Raw genomic sequence first — 27,663 nt, forward strand, 5'->3', positions numbered from 1 at the left:
TTGTTTCCCATGTACATTTAAACAAAATAAGAATAGAAACAAAAACAAATCCAAATTACTGCATGTAACAGTAAGAGAGGAACAGCAACTTTATGAGCCACAATAAATATTTTACTGGATGAATCAAGGTAAGAAAATAGGAATATAGTTTATGACCTTGTTATTATAGATTGAACTAAAGAGTTGTCTGATTCAAGATCAACACTGCATAGGTAAGCAGTCTTCAGATGGAAAATATGCAAACAAGCCCTAAGAAGTATGCTTATAATGATGTCCCTTTGGATGCATTAAGTTATCATGTCTGTTTTATGCCACTGATTTCAAGGTTAATGAAATTCTCTAATTATGATCATGAAGTCTTTGTGTTCCATGTTAATTACTGTATTAGAATATAGACTCTTACTCACTTTAAAGTCATTTCAAAATAAATCCAGGCAGAAGTATTGTTTGCCTTTTCAATATGGTGATGGGCAACTTCCATAAAGGGGAAATGCTAATGAAATGTTAAAGAAGAATTGTGGGGCAAAGTCCTGATGCCTCTGAAGAGACTCTGGCGTCATTTACAAGAATAAAGTGGAGGAAGGATGGGAGGAAGTTCTCATAATAGTCTGAAACTAATAGTCTGTGATAGGGCCTTGGAAGCCTTTGTTTCCTCTCATCCTTTCCTTCCCTGCCTAAACATGATGACATTATTCATCAGTTCACAAATGGCAACTGGGAGGGTGAAACTTTAGAAGAACTACTACATCAGATGATTCATAATGACATGAGGAAACATCTTCTTACCTATGCAGTCACAGTGCCTGTGTAATCCTTATATATTGTTCTTCTGAGCCAGGATGGCAAGGAGGGAAATTAAGAGTTTTCTTAAACAGCATGGAATTCTCATATTTTATAGAATAGTGGCATGCTCAATATAGAAAATTTGGAAAGCAGGTATACATATTAAAAGGAAGGAAATCATCTGAGTTATACCACCAAGAAATAATTCATATTTATATTTTTCTTTAGTGTACAAATAGGATAACACTTGTCATGGGAATTTCTAGTTCTTTCTTAATTTAACTTCATAGTTACATTATGAGGTGTTCACCATATCACTAAATACTCTATGATGCCATAGTTTTAATGTTGTCTAATATTACATGAAAATGTAAATGTAATGGTTGAAAATATTTTCTGACATAGTATATATAGCACAGTGGCTCTTAAATCAATGAATATTACAATTATGGGGACGTTTTAAAACATAGTGATGCCTGGGTTAACACTAGACTAAAATTAATCTCTTCAAGTTGGGCTTTGACATCATCATTTTGTAAAACACTTGCCTGTGAAAATGCATGTTCATGTGAAAAAATATAAAGTGTACATTTTGGCATGAGGAGCAAAGATAATTCTACCTCTTCCAAAACAATAAGTATACCATCTTTCATTGATTCTTTGATCCATTGTTAATCACATGCACATTCTTTTTTAAACTTTTTTTAAGTTTTATTTTATTTGAGAGGGAGAATGATAGCAACAGAGAGAGAGAGAGAGCATAAGTGGGGGAAGGAGGGAAAGAGAGAGAGAGAGAGAGAGAGAGAGGCAGAGAGAGAGGCAGAGAGAGGGAGAGAGAGACAGAGAGACAGAGAGAGAGAATCCCCAGCAATGTGGGGCTCAGACTCAGGAACTGCGAGATTATGACCTGAGCCGAAATCAAGAGTCAGACGCTTACCCGACTGAGCCACCCAGGCGCCCCAATCACACTCAAATTCTTAATCTCTAATGAACGTGCAAGAGCTTGAAGAACTGCTAATTCTGCAAGGCCAAGGAGAGCAGAGGGGATAGGTGACAAGGGAGAGTGAAAAAGGATCAATGTAGCCCTCTCATGGTTGTACTCCTAATAGTATACGGATATGCTTGAAACGCAATAGAATCCTCTAGTTTTCTGACATAGATGATTAAAAATATTTTTAAATGACAATGAAACATCATCTGTGAATTTAAAGTTGTTCACTGACCTTCTCTCCTGCTTGCCCAGAAGGACCGGGGTCTCCAGTTGGACCTGCTCGACCCTTGGGTCCTTCAGGGCCATCTTCTCCTCTTGGACCTACTTGACCAACTTCTCCCTGAAACACAGAGTAGCAAAATTCTTATAATTTAAAATACATCGGAGATTGAATAACAGACATTATAGTCTATCAGAAAGTCATATTCTTCAACTCTTCATTTATTTCCTTATGTTTTATTTATGACAAAGAGGCCTGAAAACATTTGACTTCATCAACCTTTCCATTGGTAAATAGACAACTGAACACAGTCTGACATTTGAGAGCTTGTTTGGAGGTTCTAGCAGGGGAGCGCAGCTACTCGTAAACCCTTGATCGAAGAAGGGTCCTCCTGTATTGGGGAAAGTCGTCCTCTTCGACTGAGCGCGCTTCCGGAGAGACACACTTGGAGTGGTGAGGAAGGAAGGAGACCCCCGCCTAGCCAGCCAGATCAGCTGAATCAACCCTGGCGATCAATGGGTTGACAGATGTCACAGCCAGATCACCCTCCCATCCTAGTCTGACGTTTGAAAACCTACAACAGCCTGATGCTACCATGTTTAATATTAAAGTAATTTTAACACATCTGTGTTGCACAGAGGAAGAAAAAAAAATAAGATTCAAAGTTAGATGGTATAGGGTGGCAGAATAATCAACCCCAAAATATGCCACTCTGGTGTGAAGATTATTTTGAACTGAAAGCAACTGAGAAGAAGCAGATGTGAGAGAAGCTGCTAACAGCAGGATATAAATTTTCAAAAGTGCCCTCCCTCCCCTTTCTACAAGAAAAGACAAATGTTAATCACTGGAGACAACTAGACCCTTATCAGTCTGGAGCCAAAAGCAGACACCAGAGGAATCTATTCAACAAACTTCATTAACTAGCCTTTGTCTACCTTTAGTTTCCAATATAGCTACCTTCCCACAATTTGCAGCCCTACAAAACTAAAAGTCCTTTTCCTTGTCATCTCTCTAAAAATTTATTCTTCCTTTGCTGAAATGCCATATAAGCCCAAATTCTAACCACCCCTTTGAGTTAATTATCATGGAGTGCTCCCATGTGTAAACTTGAGGCACAGGCTAGAAAACTTCTGTTTGTTTTTCTTTTGTTAATTTGTCTTTTGTCAACCTAATTTTACAGGGCCCCAGCCTGAGAACCTAGCAGGTTAGTAGGAAAAAGTAATTTTCCTCTCTGACAATAGCAATTTTGGAAAACACTTTTGGAACACAAGAAAAATGCCTCCATTTTAGACTTGTTTTTCACATTTATAGTTTTAGGGACTGAAATGTGTAAATCATTGCCCCCATTCTGGAAACAAGCATTACATACATTTTAGGGAAACAAAAAAATTCTGCAGTATGCTTCTTTGCTTAGATATATTAGGTATTATGGTGTTAGATAAAATAAATCTTCCCAATAAAGCATGTAGTTTAATTTACTTTGGGAAACTCGTATTTTTGTTTGTTTTGTAGACATTCATTACCAGAAAAAAAGTGTACTACTTTTATGCTCAAAAATTCAAGATCACTAATAATGAAAGTTCAAGAAAGTTGCAAATACATGGTTTCCAAGCAATAGTTCACCACAAAATTTAGAAGAAACCTATAAAACCTCTTATTTTTTTTACTACTTATTTATTTATTTTAAGACAGAGAGGCAGAGAGAAAAGCCCAAGCAGGCCCTGCACTGTCAACACAGACCCCAATTCAGGGCTCAAACCCACAAAATGAGAGATTGTGGCCTGAGCCAAAATCAAGAGTCAGACAATTTAAACTGCTGAGCCACCCAGACGCCCTTCAAACCACTTCTTTTAAACAATTTGATCATCAACTTAGAAAATACCTATAAATAATACTACTCAACTTTATGCACACACACACACACACACACACACACACACACACACACGCACACGCACACACAGGATGTAGAACATGGGAATTTAGTATAATATCTGAAAGACTATATTGTCTCCACAAAAATTAACATGTCTAACCTTCATATAAAAATCAAAGTGAGCAAAGTCTCAGTACGCACATTTTTATTTATTCTGTGCTTTCTATATTTAAATATAAGAATATACACACGCATGCCTACATATACACACACATGTAAGTGTTTATTTTAGTACGAATTTTCCTCTTACTTACTCTGTCACCTTTAAGACCCATGTCACCTTTGAATCCTGGAAAACCATCTTCACCCTAAAAAATAAAAGTAATAAAACCGGTGTTTAATGATTTGCTTGAATGAATTTAAAACATGGCTATATAAAATATGAACACTGATAATTTAGGGAAAATTGTTCTGGGAAATGTGAATCCTAGCTGTGAAATCTCCTTCTCCCTATTCTAATCTTTATTGCCTGTATCCTGTCGTCTTTTTATTATTATTGGCTCCAAGTTACTCCAGGAAATTTTCCTCCAATATGTCAATTAGATCTCTGTCTTATGGGGGATATAACCATTCCCTTATAGTAACATATATCTTATGCCATCTGAACACATAAAAAGTAAATATTTAAATAATTATCATTTTAACTTTGGAATACAAGGACTTTTGATTACCAATTAAAATGTTTTTACCCTTAATTTTATACTAATTCACACCAAAGAATATTATAGTATGCATTTTGTATCATGTGCTTTAGATAAATGCCTTGTAGCTCAACTTGTATTCTATATTACAATCTCTTTTCAGATGCAAAATAAGCAAGCCAACATTATTCTTTACATGTCAATAGAGAATGTTCATTATTACATCAGTTCAGTAATACTGAAAACTGGGCTTCCTTTAGTAAAGAAAGCAGAAATATTTCATACTATTCTGAGTGAAATTTAGATTTTTAACAGTCAGCTTCATAGGGCTGCCTGGGTGGCTCAGTCAGTTAAGCATCCCACTCTTGTTTTTGGCTCAGGTCTTGATCTCATGGTGAGATCGAGCCCCACATCAGGCTCTACACTGGGTGTGGAGCCTGCTTAAGATTTTTTCTCTCTCTTTCTGCCCATCCCTCCCTCAAAAAAAATTAAAAATAAAGAATAAATAAAAGTAAGCTTCATGAACAAACTTAATGTCTCTTAATTTCAAGAAAAAAATTATATTCCTAAAGAATAACCATTCAATTTTCAATAGCATTAATTGAGCATTACTCTGTTCTGAGTCCATGTATGGAGTATTTTGAGATTTTTAACAATAAAAACTAAGATAGAACATTTGCATTAACTTTGATACACATGGAGATGGATGTTCAGATGATAAAAGCATGAAGATGATGATGGTTCTGGTGTTGGTGGTAGTGAGGCAAGAAGCTATTTGAAGAAGGTTTGACAGGGCAGTTGGTATCTTAATTAGGAGTTAGAGAATGGATATTACTTAAAAAGTTTGAGGAAAGGATATTTCAGGCCGAGTATGAGAACAGAGCTAGGAAGATTGGCACATATACTTCCACATTCTGCTGCCAAGTGACCTCTATAAAAAACAAAACTGATCACACAATTTTTTACTTTAAAACAACTCCAAATTGTTAATAATGAACATAAGCTGCCATCTCTCCCCTCCCCTTCTGACAAGCATGATCTAGCCCTTGCTTGTTCATTTTGGCAGTCATATCTTTGATCTTGAATCTCCCTTCTACTCCCTACCCAAATGCACTGAGATTGAGTTCTAGAAAAAATTAATTACCTATATTTCCATTTGTAATTTTTGCATTGGTTGCCATTGTCATACACACACCTGCAAACCCTTTACCTTCTCTGTCTACCTCTGTCTACCTTTACTCTTCTTCCAAGACTCAGTTCATAATTCTGCTATGAAGTTTCCTATGACCTCAGTCTTTCTTCCACCTTGAAATTAACCTCTCTGTCTTGTGTGCTCCCACTAAACATTTATTATTATCAGAACATGCCACCCTGCACTTAGGAAATCATAGTTTTTTTCTTTTATTAATTGGTAGAAAATAAGACTTATGCCTAATTAGCCTCTGTGCTTCCAGTGCCTCATACATTTTTGGTCCTCAATAACCATGCCATTTAATAAACATTTACTAAATGGACCCTTACTAAGTGAACATGCCTCAGTGTGTGTTTAGCAAGGTATGTTAAGATCCAGAACATATTAGGTAATTATGGATATGAGACCTAAACCTGGAAACGGGGTCCAATCTGGTATCTTGCTTAAACCTAAAAATTATGACAGGTCTAGAAGTTACCTTTAAGACAAAAGCATGATGTTTTCAGTATTCTGGCTATAAAGTAGCCGTGTAAGTAGGATTCTTTCTGTACTGAATGCAACTGGGCAATAATAGAGGCTTAAAAGCTGAAAATGACCATTTAACTTCCTATTGACTATTGTCTTCATTACCTTCTCTCTAGAGAGAAAGGTAATTACACAGTTGCCAAATTTAGTTTAAAGAACACTGAAATCTAAGTCAAAAAATCAATAACAGATTTTACAATTTTTCCAGGCAGAAATTTTTGTTTTAGGAGAGAACATCGTTGACTATAAGCTATTTCTGGCACATCTTTGTTTTCAATATGTTCACAATTAGAAAATAAATTAGAAAAGCAAATAAGAAATAAATTAGAAGACTTAAATTATTAGGTGTATCCTTACAATAAGTGGCATTTTTAAAAACAAGTGACTCTATCAAGTTACTAAGCTTTTCAGTCCTAAAACTATCAGGTCTGAATTAATCTTCAGAAAGAAAAAAGGAGAGGGGTAAACAAGGAATTCACCTATGCCATTTGTCATTGGGTTATGTTGCGTAAGGTCTAAGGAACACATCTGTCTGTACAATGAAGAATTCTAATCCTAGTTAGGGTACTAATTGCTTTTTCACCTTTAGTTAACAATTAACATTGTCATGTGTAAAAAGAAAAAAAGTTTCAACATCCTTCCTTATCTCTTTCAGGAAAAATGGCCAATTATAAACATTCTCAGAAAAACAAAATAAATAATAGATATTAAAATTCACTAATATTTAATGACTCTTCACAGTTTGAAAATAGGGAGAATTTGTATTAGAACAAAGTTTCCATTAACTTTTATATGAATTTCTCTAATCTAGGTATCTAGATATCTAGATAATACGTTATTAGATTTGATAAAATAACAGGTAAAAATATAATAAAAGATACAAAAAAAAGTATTGCTGAAAATTACCTTAGCAATTTTTTAGGACAATGTTTTTATTTTACACACTTAAAATAAGACTCAGTAAATTAAACAATCTGCCTCAGTTTACCAGTCTACTTAGTATGAGAACTAGAATTGGAACTCAAAATTTTTATAGCCCGTGGAGGGCTCTGTGCTGACAGCTCAGAGCCTGGAGCCTGCTTCAGATTCTGCGTCTCCCCCTCTTTCTGCCTCTCCCCAACTGGCTCTCTTTCTCTCAAAAATAAACATTAAAAAACATTAAACAACAAACATTTAATTTTTTTAATTCTTTTTCTCTACATCTACTTGTTGCTTCTGAGATCACACACCATTCAAAACAACCAATAATCTCCAATTGTTTTTCTACATATAAGCAGTATACATTATTTTCCTGTGTGAGTTTCTCTTCACAGGTATCTCATCATCTATATTCTTACTTACTTCTGTCATTTTGCCACTATTTCTTTTCCAGCAAGTTTACAACTTTCCCACCCCAATTAACCTTTCCTTTAAACACTGTCTTTCCTAAACTCTTTGGAAGGCACTTATTGCAGACAAAAATTTGAATTAACTCTTAAATGTCTTAAGAAATATTGCAAACAGAGAAAATGCTTATATGTGTGTATGTATTTTTTTTTTTTTGCATAGGCCATCTGCAAATAATTACAAGTTCAACCCTATCTGACCGATCATTGGGCTCAGCTACCAACTCAATAGGACATTATCCCTGAAGTTCATCTGTGATGATCAGAATGAATTGGGATTCTTATCAAAGTAACTGAGTTCATTTCAAATTCATAATAATTTTTATACAGTAGAACTGAATATAGTTGCATTACTTAACAATGCCTCAGTATGTTACTTTTTATTTTTTAGAAAAAATTATAATGGATATAAGAGTCCCATCCCTTCAGTCCTTGTTTTCCATTCCTCATTGGTATCAAATCCACACAAGGTGCTTCTTTTTTTTTTTTTGGTGCTTTTAATATAACATTATGACTATGGGAATTAAATTATCATTAAAATCAAAATTTATATTCCATAGTTTCTCAACAAAGCTATAAACATTTTATTCTAAACACTATTTTTTAAATATAATATTGTATTAAGAATTAATAATACTGCCTGTGAGTAATGCCATTTTACTATTTTTTTAACGTTTGTTTATTTTGAGAGAGAGAGAGAGACAGGGGGATAGAGTAGGGGAGGAGCAGAGAGAGAGGGAGACACAGAATCCATCCAAAGCAGGTGCCAAGCTCCGGAGCTATCAGCACAGAGCCTGTTATGGGGCTCGAACCCACAAACCGCAGATCATGACCTGAGCTGAAATCAAGAGTTGGGCACCTGAGCCACCAAGGTGCCCCTGCCATTTTATTTTAACATAATCAGAGAAGGATCTGGGGGTTCTACACTTACATTAAACATTTATGTAAACAAACAAACAAAAAAAACACCTCACTTTCAGTTTCTTTTCCCAAGGACAATTAAACTACAAATGCTCTATGAAAGATTCCACATTCTTTCATTCACCTCTGCCTAGTTTTAATCTTTATTTCTTCTCATTAATATTTTTGTTTTGCATACAGTATAATATCTAAGATTTCTTCTTCCCCCAATTGATTTAGAGTACTTCTAACTTTCATAATTTCCAGTGCATTTCAGCTTAACTTTGGGGATTTCAGTAAAGAAAGAAGAGAATAAACATTCCTCTGTTAGGCATATAACTGGATATGTACAAGCCCTGTGGCTAATTTATTCATAGGCAACTCTATGATTTATAAAAGGTAAACACATGTAAGAAAAAAAGGGATACAGGATTAATTCTGTTTATGACGTATCTTTGCTTCTGTTCTATAATGTAGTCCTCACCCCAGGGTATAATCTTTTTTCAAAAAAGTTTCCATGATACACAGTACAAATGTCTGCTATCAAGTAATCACTTAAAATATGGGGAAATGAAACACCTGTTGAATGAATTTAAATTTTTGATCTAATAGATATGTAGTAATTAAAATTACCTAAATAAATTATATCTTACCTTTTCACCTTTAGAGCCCTTGAGGCCTCTGACACCATCTGCTCCCTATAGAATAAATTAGAAGGATTAAGTGATTGTAATATTTTTCACTGAAAATAAATGGTGTGGAAAAAAATAACGTTTACCTTTACTCCTCGGGGACCAGGGTAACCAATAGGACCCTGTGGACCAGGAGGACCCTGAAAAAGACCCATTGCTATTTAAACATGCATTATGTTGAAAGTGCTACTCATCCACACAGTAATTTTACCAAATAATCTACAAGAATATGATATTTTTCTACTACTGGTAAAGATTATTTGAGGTTTATCATTTGTTTCTGAAGTCAGATAGGATGAACAAACCATGTGATTAGCCCTACCTACTCCAAATTTATTGTATTATATGTTTATGAAAAAATAAGATAAACATTATCAAGAAGATGATCAAAATTTATATATTTTCCACAACTGGCTTCATTTAATTAGTTTACCTAAAGGAAACAATTTTTTAAATAGAATATATAATTTCTATAGTAATGCTGTGTTTTAATGCTATTTTAATAAAAATCTAAAACTACCAACTCTAAACAAACTGATCCTACTCCCTTCTCTTGTAATCCAAAGTAGTACTAACAATAAATAAGCTCTTATTTTAATATTTTATTTAGATATTTTGATAATTATTTCTCTTACAATTAAATATTCTCTTGTTTAAAAGCTACCAGAGAGTAATAAAGTAAAATTGGAGTGACATAAATAGTTTAATGATATTTAGTAATTCTTACCCAGTTTCATTATTGTCATTTATGGCCATTCATTCCACATATACTACCTTTGCAAAATCTAGATCTATCTCTGATCATGAGAATATTTATTTAAAAGAGAATATACTCTAATTTATAAAATTACTATTACAAAATTAAAAGTTATCTAAGGCACATCTGTTTTTTTAAACCTTGAATAAAAATAACTACCAGAACATTCCTGTATTTAAATGATAGCAAAAGAAATCTTCAGAGAGTAAAGACATATTTAAAGGTAGAAACAAACTATTTTCATGTACTTACTTTCTAATATTCTTATCCCTAAATGATAAGAATATATATATGTAATGTTTACATATATATTATATGTTTATATATTTATACATATATACATATATATATCATAAAGATGACTGAAGTAAAGCATTTTCTCTTAGACATAAGGTGACAGGACATCTACATAGATACTCTGTAACATACCAGAGCACCTTTTTCTCCAGACTGGCCTTCTTTTCCAGGATGACCCTATATTTAGCAAAAACATATACTGGTAAGATGCAATTTTAATGGTAGTTTATAATAGTATGAAATTGTTCCTTTTTTTTCAAACCTATGGTTTCATAAGATATTGAACATTTTGCACCTGTGCATATGGCCCTAAACAACATTATGAACTGTAGCATTTGGAAGGAAACATAAGCTTAAATTTTATGGATGTAAGTTTCACCAACTACATAATGTATTTGAGAGTTTGGAAAAAGTACATAAAACAAAACAGATCATCATTAACAATTCAACTCTGGTATCAACAGTTCTTATATAGAGGCATTTTAATCTGACTTCTACTTCTCAGATTGATCAAATAATGAAATACACACCTTCAAAAGGCAGCTAAGGCATATGAACGGGACATTTGATAATATAACAAGATCATAAATACTAATAGTGTTAATAAAACTCTCGAGATTCAATAAGCAAAAATGTATTACTCCATCACAATTATACCCAATAAAAATTTCGCATCTTAGCTCAAAAATCTAAATAGTTTGAAGAGAAAAAAAAAGCATAAATAACCAATTTTTATATATAACAACTGTAGAGATAATATATTTACATTATTTATTATTACATTTTGGGTACAATAAACACTGCTATATTTCTAGAAGGAAGGAATCCCTGGAGGCTGAGGATTTTCATGCAAAGTGTTTGAGGAAATTTACAAATGGTGAGAAATTACCCCTTGGACCCTCAAGAAAGAGGTACTTTGAAAAAGAAGAGAGAATGGAAAAGTGCAATGAAAAAAAAAGTGCTACGAAAGGTATAGAGATAAAGATGATTTGAGAAACGCTGAGAGAATAGTGAGTGGATCTGTTTGCCTGGAACTAATGGCTCATGAGGAAGTAGGAAAATCTGAGCATCTGAGATTCTGGCACCAGAGCACCAGAATGAGTTTATCCAAGAATCACTGCATGATCATTAAAGATTTTGCAATATGGAAGTAACATGATGCAATGGTATTTGAGAGGGATCAATGTTTAATTACTGGCTCAATTTGTTTTTATTACTAACTTCAGAAAAAAAAATCACTTCTAAAACACATGTGAAACCTATTTTTGAAGATAAATATGTAGAAATTTTAATGACAAGTAACTATTACTTACAGGAGGCCCATCAGCACCAGGAAGTCCTGCAAGTCCTGGTTTTCCTTGTGGTCCCTAATTAAACAGAGAAAAAGCATATCTTATTTCTCTTTTAAATGAGAATAGTGAAAAATATAACTTTTATGCAGGAATATACTATCAATAAAATTCTTAACTCAAGTCACTGGTTTTTATCTATAAGCAACAAAAATTTAAATAACTGTTAAACATATGTGGAAAATGATATATAGAGATAAATGAAAACCAAATTTGACATACATCCAAAAACATGCTAGTTTTGGCCTGCTTAGTAGTCCCAAATGTATCTTTTTTTATTCACAAATTAGGTTTTGCATACCACAATAAACTAGAGCTTAGAGAATAAAAAGAAAAGCAACATAGATCAGAAATATATTGATTTATATCATTGAAAAATAAACAATGCACATGTCTATCAAAGATACTGATATGTACTGATTCAAATAATTACATAGTAATACTTATAAAATATAACTAATTATTAAAATATGTTAGAAATATATTATATTGCGACAGTTATTCATAGGACATAAAAACAAATCTAATATTTTGATGTCAAAGTTCATAAGCTAATATGCAACTAACAAATAACAACAAAGTAACTATCTATTCAACACATCACTCTTAATTTCCATTTGACCACAGAGGGTTTCAAATCTCTTTTAACATGCCACTACTACAGTTGGAACATAGTAAGAATCACTATTGCAAAAAGTAAACTCTTTCTTGATAGGAACATGGGCATTCTGCTGAGAATAATTAACATATCAAGTCTCCAGAGTTCAAACAAGTATTGTTTACTGGTCAAGTTATTAGCCAGAATTTAGAAACAATTGAAAGGGAAAACATATATAAGCAAGCCTAGATAGTGGACACAATTTAGCATTTTTTTCATTCTCAAAGGGTATTTAGGAAAAGCATTACATTTATGTAGATTTACAGTATAATGTTATAAGAGATATAACTTAAATCACAATAGAATAATAAAAAAATGAAGATATCCTTTAAATTGAACAATTTTTATTTTATAACTGAGGTTAACTGCCTCTCATTTAAAAGATTTAAATGTTTCAATCCCATTTACCACTCTGAAAAGTCATTTTAAGTCAAGTAATCTAACATTATGTAATAATCATTGTAAAACACCATATTTTTAATGGCAGTATTTTGTCTGTGACATACATTATCTTTTTCTCTCAAGACAATTGTCTTATTTCTTGAAAACAAGATGTAGAGTACAAATGCAGAACTATTCCATTAGTTATTCTTATCAACAGACACGATATTTCCACAACCATCACCTACACACAAGACTACATGGATTTTTTGTTGCTGCTATATTTAATGGACTAGAAATATTAAAACTCTTGAACTATAAAATGATTTTTTAAACTGAGTTAACCATTCTGACTGATGTGAGGTCATATCTTATTGTAGTTTTAATTTGTATTCCCCTGACAATGAGTGATGTTGAGCATCTTTTCATGTGTCTGTCAGCCATCTGGAAATCTGAAAAATGTCTATTCATGTCTTCTGCCCATTTCTTAACTAGATTACTCGTTTTTTAGGTGTTGAGTTTGATAAGTTATTTATATATTTTGGACACTAACCCTTTAGAAGATATATCATTTGCAAATATCTTCTCTCATTCCGTAGGCTGCCTTTTAGTTTTGTTGATTGTTTCCTTCATTGTGCAGAAGCTTTACATTTTGATGAAGTCCCAATAGTTTATTTTTGTTTTTGCTTTCCTTGACTCAGGAAACATATCTAGTAAGAACCTAATGTTTATAGCAGCATTATCAAGAACAGCCAAGTTAGGAAACAGCCAAAGTGTCTATCAACTGATGAATGGATAAAGAAGATGCAACACACACACACACACACACACACACACACACACACACACTGGAATGGTACACAGCCATAAAAAAGAATGAAATCATGCCATTTGCAACAATGTGGATGGAACCAGATAGTATTATGCTAAGTGAAATAAGTCAGTCAGAAAAAGACAAATACTATATGATTTCACTCACACATGGAATTTAAAAAACAAAACAGATGAACATAGGGGAGAGAAAGAGAAGCAAACCAATAAACAGACTCTTAACTATAGAGAACAAACTGATAATTATTGGGGGGGAGGTGGGCAGGGGAATGGGTTAAACAGGTGATGGGTATTAAGGAGGACACTTGCTGTGATGAGCATCGGAGGTTGTATGTAAGTGATGAATCACTGAAGTCTACACCTGAGACTAATATTGTACTATATGTTAGCTAGCTGGAATTTAAATAAAAACTTAGATAAAAATATTTTTAAATTTTTTTATTAGTTTTCTTTATTTTTGAGAGGTGGAGACAGAGCATGTGTTGGGGAGGAGCAGAGAGAGAGGGAGACACAGAATCCGAAGCAGGCTCCAGGCTCTGAGCTGTCAGCACAGAGCCTGACTCGGGGCTCAAACCCACGAACTGTGAGATCATGACCTAAGCTGAAGTCAGATGCTTAACCAACTGAGCCACCCAGGTGCCCCAACTTGGAGAAAAATATTAAGTTAAAATAAATCCATCTCTTTTATTTATTTTTATTTACTTTTTAAATGTTTATTTATTTGGAGAGAGAGAGAGAGAGAGAGAGAGAGAGAGAGAGAGAGATGGAATGAGGAGTTATGTTAAGCAAAAGATTAGATAGTCTTTTTTAAATATACCGTCCATTTTAAGTCTCAATTCCATGAAATATCATCATGGGTATGGGTAAATTAACTAATGTTAATATATGAGAGAGTTTCAATATAAATGAACCCAGATCCATATCCATGTCTTCAAAGTCCTTGACTTTAATCTTTATTTTGTGTCTTGTTATTTCATTCTTAACTCATAACATTATATAATACTATTAGTTTTCTGTAAAGAAATTAACATGTGAGTGATGTAAATTCTGACGTCATAAATTAAATCACAGGAAATATTCAGCATATATAAGTTATCAAAATGTCAGGATAAAGGATACTGTTGTTTTATCCAATTTAGTTAACTAAAAAATTTTATCAAATATTTTATCACAAATATAATAAAAGTACAGGCTATAATAACTTAGGGAAAAATATAAAAGTTACTGGGAATTTAAAATATATGACAATAGTTAAGTTATATCTGTTAGATTATACCATGATCCAACTGAAAATATTATTCACCAAGTTTTGGGAGAAAGGGCTCTTGAGCCAGAATGAACACAATACAGTGTGTCATAAAAAAAAATAAAAGTAATATAGATGCAAAATAAAATGTAACATAGATGCAATATAAACAGAACATGCCTCTCTTGTGTTCTTGAGTTCCTTTCTTGTTTTGATAAAAAGAGACTATCTTTGAACCCTCAATTTAGATACGTTCAGACCACAGAAGGAAGCAACTAATGCTTAAGACAGCTTTCTTCTTACCACAAGTACAATGAACCAAATCTTGTATTTTCCCTTTGGCTTGACAAAGGGAGTTCAGATATTCTAGTTTACCTTAACAGCAAATTCCTCTTAGTAATCCAATGCATGGTAGAAAACTTAATAGGCATATGCCTCAAGTACAATTTATTATGAATATATTCTGGTCATGATGAGCTAATCTAAAGTATGGTAAAATAGGCCCAAATTAAAATTTCTGATCTAAAGTAAAGATTTGACCACACCTGGGAGGCTCAGTCGGTTAGGCATCTGACTCAATTTCAACTCAGGTCATGATCTCGCAGTTTGTGGGATCAAGCTCCATGTAGGGCTCTGAGCTAACAGCATGGAGCCTGCTTGGGATTATCACTCTCCCTCTCTCTCTCTGCTCCTCCCCCACTTGCAAGCACACACACTCTCTCTCTCTGTCTCAAAAAAACAAAACAAAAACAAAAACAAAATACAATACAAAACAAAAAAAAAAACTTTAAAAAGAAATGTCTTAAAGTACATATGTGAAATCACCTTTGGTACTTTACATTTTAAATACATAGGGCAGTCTCCAAAAGAGCTCTAATACTGTACCATATAGAAATATGCACAGAAAAAAAGTACTTGAAAGACAACTTAAATTTGATGTTAACTCTCACAACATAATAATAGGATAAATAACTCAATTAGAATATTACCAAAGTATGTGAAAAGATATTTTACCAAAGAAAATAGAGAAATGGCCAGTAAGCACATGAATAGATGCTCAACATCACTAGTGGTTAGGGGAATGGAAATTAATAGCACAATGAGATACCATTTTGCTCCAAGAAGAATGACCATAATCAAAAAGAAAAACAAACATTCATGAAGATCTAAGGAAACTAGAATCTTCATACAATGGTGATGGGAAGGAAATAATGGTGCAACAGTTTGGAAGCTTCTTCAAATGTTAAGCATTACGTGCAGCATATAACCCATGGTAACCTATGTATCTACCCAAAAGAGATCAAAATTCGTCCACACAAAGACCTATATGCAAATATTCATAGCAGCACTATTGATAGCAGCTAAGAAGCTTAAACAACTTGTAAGTCCATTACTGATGAACAAGTAAACAAAATGGGGTATATTCCATTAATGGAAACCATTTGGCAATAAAAAGGAGCAAAAAAAAATGATGTATGCTGCAACATAATAAGCCTCAAAAACTTTAAGTCAAATGAAAGAAATCAGACTCAAAGGTCACATATTATATTCATTTATATGATTAAATTCATATTTTATATTCACTCATGTATTTCATTCACATTAAATGCCCAGTAAAGACAAATCTATAAAGACAGAAAACAGATTAGTGGCTGTCTAAGTCTAGTGGTTGTCTAAGTGGGTAGAACACAAGTGCATATTGACATAAAGTTTCTTTCTGGGGTGGTATAAATGGTCTAAAATTGTGATTGTGGCACAACTCTATATATTTACTGAAAATCATTGGCCAGTACACTCACAATGAGTGAAATTTTATGGTATGAAATTACACCCCAGTAAAACTGTTTATCTTTTTTAAATTATATGTTCACATAAATCAACACAAGTAAGGGGGAAAAGACATTAAGAAGAACCTGTTAACATTGTACTGTAACTATACGGGACAGGAATATTACTTAAGGAATCTGGCAGAAGAAATCAGAGAAAAGCATCTTTTTAATTAAAGATTTATTATTTTTCGATCCAGACATTGAGTTATTAACAAGAACATTCTTTGCCATTTATACATAAAAAATGGTGGGAATCATAACTTCACAATTTTCCCTTAATCAGATCTTCCTAAAAAACCCTTTTCACAGCAAATCTAATGACATTTTTTAAATAATGAGAAAGAAAAGGAGAACCGAAAGGAAGAGAAAGCATTCATTCATTCCAGTACATTTCTAAAATTAATATAGCTGAGAATGTCACATTTGGAATCTATCCAAATGGAAATATGTGATATTTTATCATTTATAGTTCAGAGATGCATGAATGGCTTCCCCTCACACTGTACCCTCAAGGTTTTACTCCAGATTATTTCCTTATGTGCTGAGCCATCTCAACATCTTATCAAAACCAGACGGCAAGGCATTGCATCTGGCTAAGGTTGACAACCCGAAATTGGTCGCCAGATTACTAGAACAAACAGAGTAACTTACTTTTTCACCAGGAGGACCAATTGGACCTTGTGGACCAGGAAGACCCTATTTTAAAAGAATTTATTTCACATGTCAGGAATCACATCATAAGAACGAATTTTTTAAAAAAGTAAAATAACCTTCTATTTCACATGCAATGAGTTATGAGAATCTGTATACATTCCCCACATTTCCCAGAAAGTTTTGGAACACTATGAGGCATTTTACACAAGCTACTCTTTTGGCAGCGTGATTGTAATGTGATCTGATTCAGACCCTTCTGCAGGTGTGGCTTTTGCCCTGGCATTCCACGAACACTGAATGACTCATTTTATTCTTGGAAAAAAGGGGCCTCTGCACATTTGCTTAATTTAAAAAAAAGGGGGGGGGAAGAATCGTCTTCCTACTTTCACGCTGTAAACATTTTCAGCCCTACACAGAATTTTTGAGGCTGTCAGTTTTCTCACGAAAAGATACGATCTTACCCCATTATCTCAAAGGAGCTGCAGTGGCTTAGACCTACCTGAGGTCCTGGATTCCCTTGCTGACCTGGAGGTCCAGGCTCCCCTTGGGGACCCTGCCACAGGAAAATATAAAGAGTCTTTAATAGGGCTATTTAGCATAGTTTTTTTTTTTCTTCTCAATTGAAAATCAGTCCCTAAATCAGTTTTCCCTATAGAGAATCTGAAAAACTTGGAAAATATTAATGCTAGCAGAACTTAATGGACTTAGCAAAATGAAAGAAATTTTTATTTTCGACTTAGCAAAAAAAGTGATTTGCTAGAACCTAGATGGCAGAAATGAGTTATTTTACAGATGTTATCTACATACCATGTTTCCTTTTGGTCCTGGGGGGCCGTCTACACCTGCAATACCCTTCAATGAAGGAAAAAAAAAAAAATATATATATATATATATATATGTGTGTGTGTGTGTGTGTGTGTGTGTATATAATATACATATGGATGTTTATAAGTTTAAATCCCTCAACAGAAAATCAAAAGACTAACCTAATAGCATGGCACCCACTAGTCTAGGGTGACTAAAACTCATTTTAGGATTTAGAGGAGATGAGATAAAAGGTCAGGTCTATATTCTCCTTTCTGTGTCCACATTGGAGACAACCTAGCAGCATTTTGTACTATGTGTTGGAAATTTAACATGAAACAGTGAAGTGGATAAACAAAAAGGAGGAGGAAAGAAAGAAAGGGGTAGAGTGGAGAATGATCAGTGTACCCAATAGGCAGCATCATTAGGTCTCAGAATACAATAAGGCAGTAAACACTTAGCTGTCTACTGAAAGCTGTCATGGCCTTGGGCTTTAAAGAGTGACAACAAGCTTTTCCTAGAAAATTCTGAATATTTCCAGCAATACATACAGGCTGCCCTGTAGGTCCTGGAGTCCCCCTTGGTCCCAGCAAACCTCGAGGACCCTAGAAGGAAAAAAAAAAAAAAAAAGCATGTCCTCATAAGGAATGCGCTCAAAGTACACTTCCTCCTCTAAAGACATTTTAATGCGATGTTTGGAGCAAAAATATCTATACATCTTTTATTAACACATGGCAAGTAGTGTTTAAAATACCATTTTTATGTAACACAAATATCTCATGTTTAGGCTGATCCAAAAGCCAGAATGGGTAACAGGGAGTTTTAGCACATACACTGTGTATTTTGATTCTATAAATTTACATATAAATCACTTGGGAAATTTTTAAATAGGAAATAATTTCATATTTTATGCCACTTTTGTGCCATTTTCTGATTGGAATGGCAATACTGAATCTTACTAAGTATTATATTTCAATCAAATAAATTATACAAATAGAAAAATCCTGATTTTCACTCGTTTCATATTTAGGTATATTTCGTCTTGAGAGAATATTCACAAAGGGAAAGAAACAGACAGCTGGATAACTATATATACAGATTATAGAAGCCATTCTCCTGAGAGAAGATTGTTTTTAATTATTATTATTTAAAATTAATCAATATCTCCTTTTCTTTTTTCCCCTCCTCTATCTTCTCTTCTTTTCCTTCTTTAGAAAAATCAGTACAGTAATTTATTACCTCTCATATTCCCTTGAGCTATTATGCCTTTGCGTTGACAGGCCCTATAATGTGGCAAGCTTGGACTGAAATTAAGAGGCCTGGGTTCTAGTCTGGTGTTTTGATTAGTTTTGGGTAAACCTTCCCAATTCAGTTTCCTCATTTATATAATTTGGTGGAAAAAATAATATAATTTAGCACATGTCATCCTTATATATGATATATACTAAGCTTGTAAATTTTTTGTTTCTTCTGGTTATGAGATCCATTTATCCTAAACATAAAGATTCTGGAGCTACTGATGATATAAAAAATAAAACAAAGAAACAGCAACAAAAACTAGGTAAGTTCTTTGGCTGAAAAAATGTTACCTCTGATTTTCTCTATAACTTGGAACTCCATGTGCCTTTCTTTTAAAATGTTTTCCCATAACAACTGCCTGGTTAGCTTAGGTAAGACTTCTATAGTCACTTGAGTTTATTAGTGACTATACATGTATGACACCAGTCACTATTTTTCCAAACTAGGGTATTATTTTAAAAGAAAGAAAGTTGCTTACAGCTTCACCTGGAAGACCCCTTGGTCCGATTTCTCCATCTTCTCCCTGTCATTGACAAAATGAATGGGAGGTAATGCAATTAGACAATATATCAATTCAACAAGACTTTGTTCTCTTATGTTTTCATTTTAAATATTTCTTAAAAGAAATGAAGTTTCATATACCCTCATTCCATCTTCTCCAGGGGGACCAGGAGGACCTTGCGGACCCCGTTCACCCTATTAAACAAATACAAATACGATTAGAAAATGAAATAAAGCAGAATACTCAGAAGTCTACCCTATAGCTATCCTGCTGAACATAACAGACCATTTGGTGGAAAAACTTATGCTTTCTTTGTCCTTCTCAGGACACTGCAAAGATAAATCATATTTTTACATTAACTGACTTTATATATTACTATGCTAGAAAAAAAGTTCCTTCAATTCTAAAAGCAAAAAGGTTTAAATAAAATACCTAACACAATTATTACAAACTAAATCATTTAGAAAGTTATTTTGCTGATGATTGTTTTAAACAGAGATACACTTGGTTGACTTTATTTTTTTCTGCTTCTAAAATAATTCATAACAATCAGCACAACTCAAGACTAAAGAAATTTTGGATTTTTTTAAAAAGAATATTGTATATTTCTCTTGACATATAGTAGGTATACACTAAATATCTTACTAGGCTTCCATAATGTTCTCTTTTCTGTTTCTTTCTTTTCTTTTTATGTTCTTTAATTTACATAAAGTTTGTCTTATCTTCATTCTTAACTTCTGAAGAAGAAAAATGTGAAGGTCCAAAGCTGTTCTTTGAGAGACTGCCTCTTAGTTTAATTTCCCACTGAAAATATCCCCTAGATTCCTGTTCAGCATGGTGGTTTATTTAGCTTTTGCAAATTATAAGCTCTTGTGTTGGATTGCAAGCTCATATTATCACAAGAAATAGCTTGTGGTGTCTCTGTCAGTGGGTACCATTTAACTTAGGATAATAAAATACAGTGTCCAGTATATTAATGACAGACTGCCTAAAGAGGACTCTATTGAGTATATGTCCACACATAAAATATAAGAGGGAAATTAAGGTGATTATCAAAAAATAAGAGGCAAAATTAAATCTCCACTCTTGTCTTTCTATAAATATATCTTCCACATACATGTACATAAAGATTATGCCAGAACTTATATTTGCATGATTAATGTCTAAAAATAATTAAAGAACTCATATTGGTATTACATGTGTAATTCTACATTGTAATTCTACTTATCTTTCTTCCAGTATATAGTAGATGCAGTAATTTACTAAATTATTGTCTTTACAAATATTTAAACTATTATTTTTTATTTCTTAAAGTCCAATGATTCTAAAATAGTTCATAACATTCCTATATTGTCCCTGTATGCAAAGTAACAGAATAGTATATCTTACCCTGTGACCTTTGTCACCTGGCAGACCCGGAAGTCCATCAAATCCTCGATCACCCTGTAAAATAAACATCATCATCATCATCATCATCATCATCATATTCCCAATCTAATTCTATACTGTAATTTAATTGTGAAATATTCATTGATATCAAGAAACTCTGTTTCAAAATATAAAATTTTCAGAGGTGAACTGACATACAAGATCTGAATATACAAATGTGTGAGCTCCTGACCTTCGCCCCAGGTTCTCCGGGCATGCCTCTTCCTCCATCAGCACCCGGACGACCCTGATAATGCCAAGAATATGACTAAGCAAAAAGGATTCCTACTGGCACAAAGAAACAACAACAACAACAACAACAAACAAGATAACTGATGATTTCAGATGCCCTCAAAATACACAATATAAACCAGTCATACCCTTTTTCCAGGTTTTCCCGTTGGACCAGGTGGGCCTTGAACACCACGAGGGCCCTATATCAAAACATCATAATTTATTCATTTTATGGAATTTTTGATCAATAAACTGAATCACATTGAGAGAGATGGTTTTAGAAATGTATGTTCTCTTAGCTTTACCTTAATCACTTTAAAATAAAGAAAATTATTTCTTATGTAAAAGCTCAGATAAAGCAGAAGACAAAAGAATTTTTCTAAAAGGTTCTTGCCACAAAAAAGAGTCATATTATTTTGTTAAGTTTCTAGAGACAGCTGATTACATTTAAATAAAAGTAATAAAAAGTGATATTTTAACATTTAAAAAATTCCTCAACTACTCATTTTATTCTAAAAAACTTGAGTTTTTTTACATTTCCCTGGAAAACACTCTCAACTACCCATCTATTTTCTCTTTTCTTTCCAATCACTTTTCCTTCATCTTTCCCTTTATTTTTTGGAGATCCTCTCCTACGTATTTATTCTTTTATTTGACTTATCACATGGATTATAATTGCCATTTTTCATAATTGAATCTCCCATTAAATTGTTAACTGCTGTGGTGGTTTTAGATTACATCTGTCTTTTCTCCATTATACTCCTACCACTTAGCATAGTGACTGATACATGTTTCTCTCAATCACCTACAAAATGCTGCAGGATGATTTGGTGATCCCTAACACAAATTATTGTCTGGAACCATGTCATTTCAGATCAAAGGTTAAATATTCTCAGTATGTTTCTTTCTTGGAGCAGTAGAATACAATGTTATGTCAACAAACAATGTCTTTTGTGGGGATTGATCTACATGTTTTTTAAAATAAAATTACACATTTAATAATAGATCAAATGTAGTTCTAGAGTAAACATTATATAGGCCTTTATATCCTTTTTAAAGTTAATTTAAACAATATTCATATGATGAGTGTGGTAGCAAATGTAACACACATTTGAAATTACAAATGTTTTTTATCATCCTTGTAAAATGTTGGTTATAGAAATATGAAATCAAGGTTATCTGATAATTGGAGTTTAAAAGAATATACCTTTCTAAGAAAATTATTGTTGTGAAATGACTCTACCCTATATCTCAGCTGGAAAGCAAAGGGCAATCCTAACAGGACAAATCTTAGTTTTTAATGAAAATGATCCTTCTTCACTTGATATTGTATCTCTCTGGACTTGAGTCAAGGAAAGCCACAAAAGCCACAAAAACTACTGCAAAATGTTTTCAGATTCAACTATTTTATAAAGGGGTAAATTTGATGAAAAATTTACAAATTTTGCAAAAGATTAAGCTCCCTAGATTTTCATATAGTGACACTTCAGTATTTTTATGCAATTCTCAGTTAAGTTCCAATGCTTTCCATACCCCTCTGGCAATATTAACCAAGCATGAAATAGAAGGCTGCCATGTTCTGAATCACCCAAATATCTTTCTCAATTTTCTTTGATTTTTTTCTAATTCCAAAACAAATTGTGGTGTAACCATATAAAGGAATACTACTCAGCAACAAAAAAGAATGAACTATTGATGCACTTATCAACTGTGATGAATCTCAAAGGCACCATGGGAAATGAAAGAAGCCAGTCTTCAAAGGTTACATAATGCATGATTTCATTTGTACAGTATTCTTGAAAAGATAAAAGTGTAGTAATAAAGAAAAGATCAGTGACTGTCAGGTATTAATGGTGGAGGAGGGAGATGTGATCATTAAGTGTTGGCTCCAAGAAATTATTTAGGTTACTGAGCCGTTCTCTCTCCTGATGATTATGGTAGTGGTTACAATGAATATACACTGGTTTTGAAATTCATTTTCACCTTGTAATATTTTAAAAATAAAATTAATTTTATTAAAAAAGATTTTTTTACATTTATTTATTTTTGAGAGACAGAGACAGAGTGCGAGCTGGGGAGGGGCAAAGAGACGGAGACACAGAATCCAAAGCAGACTGCAGGCTCTGAGCTGTCAGCACAGAGCCCGACATGGGGCTTGGAACAGTGAGATCATGACCTGAGCTGACGTCAGACATTCAACCGACTGAGCCACCCAGGTGTCCCCCAAAATAAAAGTAATTTTAAGGGAAAGAAAAATAATTAGTGGACAGCCACTTGAGAGTTCCTTCAGCGCAATCTGAATTTCTATTTATTGAGTATATCAAGAAGTATTTTCATTTAGGGCGCCTAGGTGACTCAATCAGTTAAGTGTCCTACTTCAGCTCAGGTCATGATCTCATGGTTCATGAGTTCAGCTCAGCGTTGGGCTCTGTGCTAACAGCTCAGAGCCTGAAGCCTGCTTCATATTCTGTCTCCCTCTCCCTCTGCCCCTCCCCTGCTCGTGCTGTGTCTCTCTCTGTCTCTCCAAAATAAATAAACACATGTAAAAAAAAAAAAGTAGAAGTATTTTCATTTAAAAATAAATGTATTTGGAAGGCACCTGGGTGGCTCAGTCAGTTAAGCGTCTGACTTCGACTCAGGTCATGATCTCACAGCTTCTGATTTCAAGCCTCCTGCTGGGCTCTGTGCTGACAGCTCAGAGCCTGGAGTCTGCTTTGGATTCTGTGTCTCCCACTCTCTCTGCCCCTCCCCCGCTCGCATTCTCTCTCTCTCTCTCCTCCAAAAACAAATAAACATTTAAAAAATAAAGATAAAAATAAATGTATTTTTAAAACGTCACATTTTGTTTTTCTGTTTTCTAGAATGAGTATACTTCCTAATGTGCTTATATTGAATGTTTCTACTTATTATCATTAAAGGAAAGATAATACTTTTAACTTGGTATCATGTAATATAACCTAAGATCTGTTTTTGAAATTTCACTTCAGATGTTTTCAATTCTCATAATTTCCTCAGTTCTACAAAAGGTTTGAAGTTAGCTTCTTTTAAGTATGTTAAATATTGTTTCTGAAACTATATGCTAGGTTCACTTTCCACAGAAAATATCGTGGGTTTGAGACATGGCCTCTAAGCAGTACCACTGCAGTAGTTCTCTGCTCTGTACAATCTCAAGCCAGTTTAAGATTCTGAAGGCCTATTACTATCAAGCCTTTCCCATCCCAGCTTATTATCTTCTTTTAATATTGTTTAAATTAATCAAGTTATTGGCAGTCAACTGGCCACTAGGGATTTTTCAATTAAAGGAGGTGATGTGAACCTAAAAGTAATGTAAGTAATTTCTTTACTCATAAAACAGATGGCAGATACTTCAATTATCCTACTGGATAAAACGGAGTCAAAAATAAGATAAGTGAAATACATTAGTTTTTTTACCTGAGGACCTGGATCACCACTCTCACCTTTGGCACCAGATGAACCAGGCCCCCCCTGCAGAGAAAAAGTAAGGATATAATAATTTAATTGAGCAATAATTCCCTAACCAATTTCACCCTACCATTTTCACATGAAATGGCTAAACACTGTTCAACATATATTTCATCAAATTAGTATAATTTTATTAATTAATACAATAAAATTTTAAGTCCTGTTTCATTGAAATACATCTTTTCTCAGATTTTGAATGTATTCAGTGTGAAAGCTGTATTTTAAAGTCTCCATTTTACACATAATTACACAGAAGCCAATTTCATGAGAAATCACATTGAAATTTTCTTTAATGTGTGCACCATCACAGTACTTATGATAATACACAAGGCATTATTTATTATTAAGCTGTGATGCAGTACAGAGGCAACACATTTTTACTGAATCAGGTATATGCTGAATCCATTTATACAGCCAGGACTTGGTGAAATGTTACTGCTTTTATACTCAGAAATTTCTCAGACACTGAATTCTATAGCAATAAAATGTCAAGAACAGATGCTACCACCATCATTATAATTGTCCTGAAATAACGTCAAAGCATTTTTTCCCAAAATGGTTTGTTTATTTCCCAGAAGAATAAGTCCTTATGACAAAAACTTCTTACAAATGTATACATAACTCAAAAAGTGCAACAAAAACCTAGCACATTAACTGGAAAAAATATAAAATCAATTTATAAAAGTGTTGTGGGTTTTAAAAATAAATACCAGACTGTCCATTCCCCTAAAAAGCTTTAGGACATTAAAATTAAATGTGGTGATAATAGTTACTTTGTGCTGAACAAGTATATTTTAGGTGTTTAAGAAGTTTCTGATTTATTTAAATCAATACATATTCAAATAATAGTGCATTGAATCATCATACAAAAAGATCAAAATTGTGCTAAGTCTGAAAATGTTAGCTATCTAGAGCCTCCTGGTGGCTCCAAAGTAAAATAACTATTAATCTGACTCCTAAAAAAATACAAAAAAAGTCAAATAACAGGAATATTCTAATCTTAAAAATTATAGAATAATAGCCTTCAAGCTCCTAATTAAGAATTCTTGCAACTAAGTTTTTTCAAGAGAAAACCTGGGATTCTACATTAAATCAGATTATGAATCAATGAGTTGAACACAATTGTAGGATAGTCAATTTGTTTTTAATTAATTTATTGCATTATATTCTCTCTATATAAGGACTACCTACTCAACAAATTATAATTACTTTGTCTAAACACTCTAAAAATTATCATGCAATAATTGACAGTAACAGAATTCGAAAATAACCACAATATTTTCTGTTTCTTGCATATTTATAAGCCTCCATTTGTCTAGAAAAGCAATTGAAAAAAACAATTGAATTAAGAATTTTTCATTGGAAGAATGCATATGTTTGTATCTTAATATAGTGATGTAGACTCTGTTTCTTTTTTTTAAAATTTTTTTAAATGTTTTATTTTATTTTTGAGAGACAGAGAGAGACAGGATGAGTGGGGGAGGAGCAGAGAGAGAGAGAGACACAGAATCTGAAGCAGGCTCCAGGGTCTGAGCTGTCAGCACAGATCTAGCCCAACGTGGGGCTTGAACTCGCAAGTAGTGAGATCATGACCTGAGCCGAAGTCAGATGACTAGCTGAATGAGCCACCCAGGCGCCCCGACTCTGTTTCTTTTATATAAAATACTTTAAGACTCTAGAATTTGACAGTCTCTAGTAATTTGATGCTTTGGAGCAAAGGATAATAGAGGAGAAAACTGAAAAGAAACAATATGATGTTTTTCTCTCAATACCTACCTTTAATATTTAAGGAAGCTAACACTTTCCATAACAAAGGCTTAGGTAGTAAAATTAATTAGTCTTGTATCCGATGTTTGACACTAAGAATGTGTACATGGTTGCCAATGTTTCCTTTCTGCCAACAAACTGGGAATGGCTGACCCTCAAACGGGTGGTGAAAACAGGAACTGTTAATGAAAATGCTTTCACTGCTTCTGCTCATCACTGCCCTGACCCTCTGCAGATCTGCTGAGCTTATGCTTGTCAGGATGATACATAGGAAAATTCCTTTGGAAAATGCAGTTTTAGAGATCCTTGACTGATATTTTTAAATTATGTAACATATGGCAGTATTTCCCAAACATGCTTGACTGTAAGAATCAGCCTGGTGCACTCATTAAAAATATAGTTTGCCACTTTGAACCCTGAACCTTTATCATCAGAATCTCAAGTTAAGGGCCCAGGAGCTTTTTTTTAAATAAAATATATAGATAATTCTTCTGCCGCAGATTTATAAAACATTTGCATACTGCTGACTTTCCTCAGTCGTAAATTTGAGTTATCACTAACAAACAATGAAGTATTAACTTCATTTCTTCCTTTGTTAAGTAACATAGAATCTTCCATGTTTATTACTTTGGCAGAACATATGTTCTACATGAGCCCATATGATTGAGTGTATGCCCCTTCAAAATATATAAAATGTACGAATTTTAAGACTGAATTAAGATTACCATAGTTTATGTAAACTACATTAACAAACCTTTGAATAAAATACATGAAGAAAACTATTTATCACCCTAATAAGATCAGTAAAACAAACTAAATAATTAGAAGACTATTCACTTGATGTAAACTTGAGTAAAATTATTTTGCTGTGTCTACTAA

General features: G+C 33.4%; 1 protein-coding gene across 5 annotated transcripts in view; it reads right to left on the minus strand.

Moving 5' to 3' along the window:
• Positions 1-27,663, minus strand: part of COL11A1 (collagen type XI alpha 1 chain) — a 215,235-nt gene that overhangs the window by 91,701 nt on the left and 95,871 nt on the right. For all 5 annotated transcript variants that reach the window (XM_027058472.2, XM_053214541.1, XM_027058475.2 and 2 more), the window contains 16 exons: positions 24,967-25,020; positions 21,681-21,734; positions 21,494-21,547; positions 21,262-21,315; positions 20,013-20,066; positions 19,849-19,893; positions 18,623-18,676; positions 18,075-18,119; positions 17,767-17,820; positions 17,265-17,309; positions 11,633-11,686; positions 10,452-10,496; positions 9,352-9,405; positions 9,227-9,271; positions 4,185-4,238; positions 2,007-2,114 (listed from right to left, as the gene is read on the minus strand). In XM_027058472.2, the coding sequence (XP_026914273.1) occupies positions 2,007-2,114; positions 4,185-4,238; positions 9,227-9,271; positions 9,352-9,405; positions 10,452-10,496; positions 11,633-11,686; positions 17,265-17,309; positions 17,767-17,820; positions 18,075-18,119; positions 18,623-18,676; positions 19,849-19,893; positions 20,013-20,066; positions 21,262-21,315; positions 21,494-21,547; positions 21,681-21,734; positions 24,967-25,020 (873 nt within the window). The remainder of the gene's footprint in view (positions 1-2,006; positions 2,115-4,184; positions 4,239-9,226; positions 9,272-9,351; positions 9,406-10,451; positions 10,497-11,632; positions 11,687-17,264; positions 17,310-17,766; positions 17,821-18,074; positions 18,120-18,622; positions 18,677-19,848; positions 19,894-20,012; positions 20,067-21,261; positions 21,316-21,493; positions 21,548-21,680; positions 21,735-24,966; positions 25,021-27,663) is intronic.

This window comes from Acinonyx jubatus, chromosome C1 (assembly GCF_027475565.1).
Source record: "Acinonyx jubatus isolate Ajub_Pintada_27869175 chromosome C1, VMU_Ajub_asm_v1.0, whole genome shotgun sequence".
In the NCBI taxonomy this organism is placed as follows: domain Eukaryota; kingdom Metazoa; phylum Chordata; class Mammalia; order Carnivora; family Felidae; genus Acinonyx; species Acinonyx jubatus.